Source organism: Sinocyclocheilus rhinocerous, unplaced genomic scaffold (genome assembly GCF_001515625.1).
Source record: "Sinocyclocheilus rhinocerous isolate Xijiao unplaced genomic scaffold, SAMN03320098_v1.1 scaffold1330, whole genome shotgun sequence".
NCBI lineage: Eukaryota > Metazoa > Chordata > Actinopteri > Cypriniformes > Cyprinidae > Sinocyclocheilus > Sinocyclocheilus rhinocerous.
In genome coordinates, this window is record NW_015665026.1 from 25,899 (window position 1) to 28,612 (window position 2,714).

Here is a 2,714-nt window from a genome sequence, read left to right on the forward strand (position 1 = left end):
AACTATATCTTTATCGTTATCTTTATAGTTATCGTGCTTGGTGTGAACGGGCCTTTAGGCACGACGCAAAGCGGATTCACGGGGCTTATTGCTTTTATAAAACGGTTATTCCATATACGTAGTAAGGTTTCACAAAATAAAACAGAGCAAATAAAGTGTAATGATATTAATAAAAACAATATTCCTCCACCAAACAATGTAGTTCCTCAGAATCAGTTGTGGTTGCAACAAAGTGGTTGCCAAGCAACAGACAAACGTTAACAAAAGTGTATGTTTGTATAGTAATTTACAACAGCTTCGAACATGGCTCAGCCAATCAGAATCAAGGACCGGAACTATCCGTTTTATAAATATCTGTATTTACATTTACATTTAGTCACTTAGCAGACGCTTTTATCCAAAGCGACTTACAAATGAGGACAAAGCGACTTACAAATGTTTTGTAATATTTTAAATGTAGAGTTGTGATTTTTGTTCCATTTTGTCGAGTAGGACATTGCTGATCTGGCGTTTGAAGTGTCCGGACGTAAAGCTCAGCCTTTTCCCAGTGTCAGCAAGATCATTGCAGACATGCTCTTCAATCTTTTGCTCCAGGCCCTCTTCCTCATCCAGGTAGAAGATTGCTGAAATCTTTACATCTGTGATTCACTCCGGTTGTTTATCTCTCTTTTTTAAACACACTTTATGTCTGTTGTTTTTTAGGGATGGATCGTGAGTCTCTTTCCCATTGATGCTATTGGTCAGTTGGTCAGTCTCCTGCACATGTCTCTGCTCTACTCGCTTTACTGCTTTGAATATCGCTGGTTTAATCACGGTAAGTGTGTGACTCCTCTGATCAATCAGTGTGACAAACGATCAGAATATCTACTCGAAACCTTGCCTGATTGACATTTTATCTCTTCTGAAGGAATTGAAATGCACCAAAGGCTGTCAAACATTGAGAGAAACTGGCCGTATTACTTTGGCTTTGGTTTGCCCATGGCACTACTGACTGCGCTGCCCTCTTCATACATCATAAGGTACAATCAGAGTCCATATCGTGATTAAAGAGAAAAATGAAAATTGTCATCATCTACTCTCTCATGTCATTTCAAACCTGTTCTTTCTTCTGTTGAACACAAAAGAAGATATTTTGAAAAATGTCCTTTTTTTTTGCTCCATAACATGGAAATCAATGGTAACAAAAACTAGTTAGTTGCTAAAATTGGTGTTCCACAAAAGAAAGTCAGGTTTCGAACGACATGAAGGTGAACTTTTTTTGTTTTAATATCACTCTGAGACATCCCTAGTGTTTTCCTAGGTATATGTAGTATTCCATAATGTATAATTTCTGTGTGACTACTAATCTTGCACTCTTTCCTCCAGCGGCTGTTTGTTCTCCATTCTCTTCCCGCTCTTCATCATAAGTGCAAACGAAGCAAAGACCCCAGTCAAACTCTAGTAATTCGTTTTTTTATTTATGTAAAATGTACTAAAAAATATATTTTATTGCTAATAACATTGCTGTTTTTTCCAACATTTCAGCCACTTCCAGCTCCGCCTCTTTTCCCTGGTCGTCCTCATCAGTAACAAACTGTTCCACAAGACGGTGCACCTGCAGAGCTCCATCCCGACCTCCACATCCACAGAGAAGCTGCCCTCGCCTCACGTGTCCCCGACGCGCCAGCGACCTATGCCCCCCCAGTGACCTCTTTCAAGATTCCCAACTCAGTTTGGTTTGCAAGAGTGGATGGAAAAAGATTTGCGTTGTCTGTGTTTGAAAGTGTCTGTCGATGTTCTTCTGAGGGATGAATCAGACGGGTTAGTAATGTGAATGGCCTGTGTTTGGGACTGGATCGCCCTGTGCTGATAAACTAGGTCATGATTCTCTGTGTGATTTTTGTTGGACTATTTTTGTACCCATTATGTGCCATTTGGGTGATTTGTAGAGACAGCACAAAGACCTCAGCGTGCACATTTTCTGTGAACTGACTTCCCTCCTCTTTTAGGCCCTGTAGTTTCAATCTCAACTCGTTTTATCTATTTATGGCCTTCTTTTTAATTTTATGTAATGACTTTTTCTGCCTTGTGAGGTCCAGACACATGACAGTTTGTTTCTCAGTTAACACTAAGCTCTATGACATGCTTTAGCTAATAACTTACGGTATGGATCAGTAGAAAAATGTCCCCCAATGGTTTGTTTTTCTGCACTGAAACGTGGACTAGACTGAAAAACGATCAAATTGAAAGGCCTCTTTATGCAAGGGATGTTTCTTGACCTAAAATGTTATGAGTTGTTTGCTAGACATTTTAAAGCTCATTACTTTATTGACTACACATCTTCTTAATGGAATAGTTTGTCCGAAATTTTTTTATTCACCCTTATGTTTCTTTAATTTGTGGAACACAAAAGAAGAGATTTGGCAAAATGTTCATGCTGCTCAAGTCCCTATATCCTTATATTTTATGAAAAACAGCAGTGTGAACATTCTTTGAAATTTCTCCTTTTGTGTTTTACAGAAGAAAGTCAGTCATGTTAGGAACGACATAAGAGTGAGTAAATGATGGATTTTTTTCCCTGAGCAATTCTAGAAGTAACAATGTAAAACTTAAAAGGGAGCTGCTTTTATTTGGTTTCTTTTATAATGCGTTTTTATTTTGGGAATACCATGTCAACATGATCCGGTGTCGTCTGTAATGGTTTGGGGATGATTTCCAACAGTATGCACAAGCTT

General features: G+C 38.6%; 1 protein-coding gene across 1 annotated transcript in view; it reads left to right on the top strand.

Annotated features, from left to right (window-relative positions):
• The window catches only part of LOC107730976 (etoposide-induced protein 2.4 homolog), a 5,482-nt gene extending 3,076 nt beyond the window's left edge, over positions 1-2,406 (top strand). The window contains exons 7-11 of the mRNA XM_016541936.1: positions 493-612; positions 703-814; positions 908-1,019; positions 1,366-1,440; positions 1,525-2,406. Of these exons, the coding sequence (XP_016397422.1) occupies positions 493-612; positions 703-814; positions 908-1,019; positions 1,366-1,440; positions 1,525-1,687 (582 nt within the window). The 3' untranslated portion in view covers positions 1,688-2,406. The remainder of the gene's footprint in view (positions 1-492; positions 613-702; positions 815-907; positions 1,020-1,365; positions 1,441-1,524) is intronic.
• Positions 2,407-2,714: the final 308 nt, after the last annotated feature.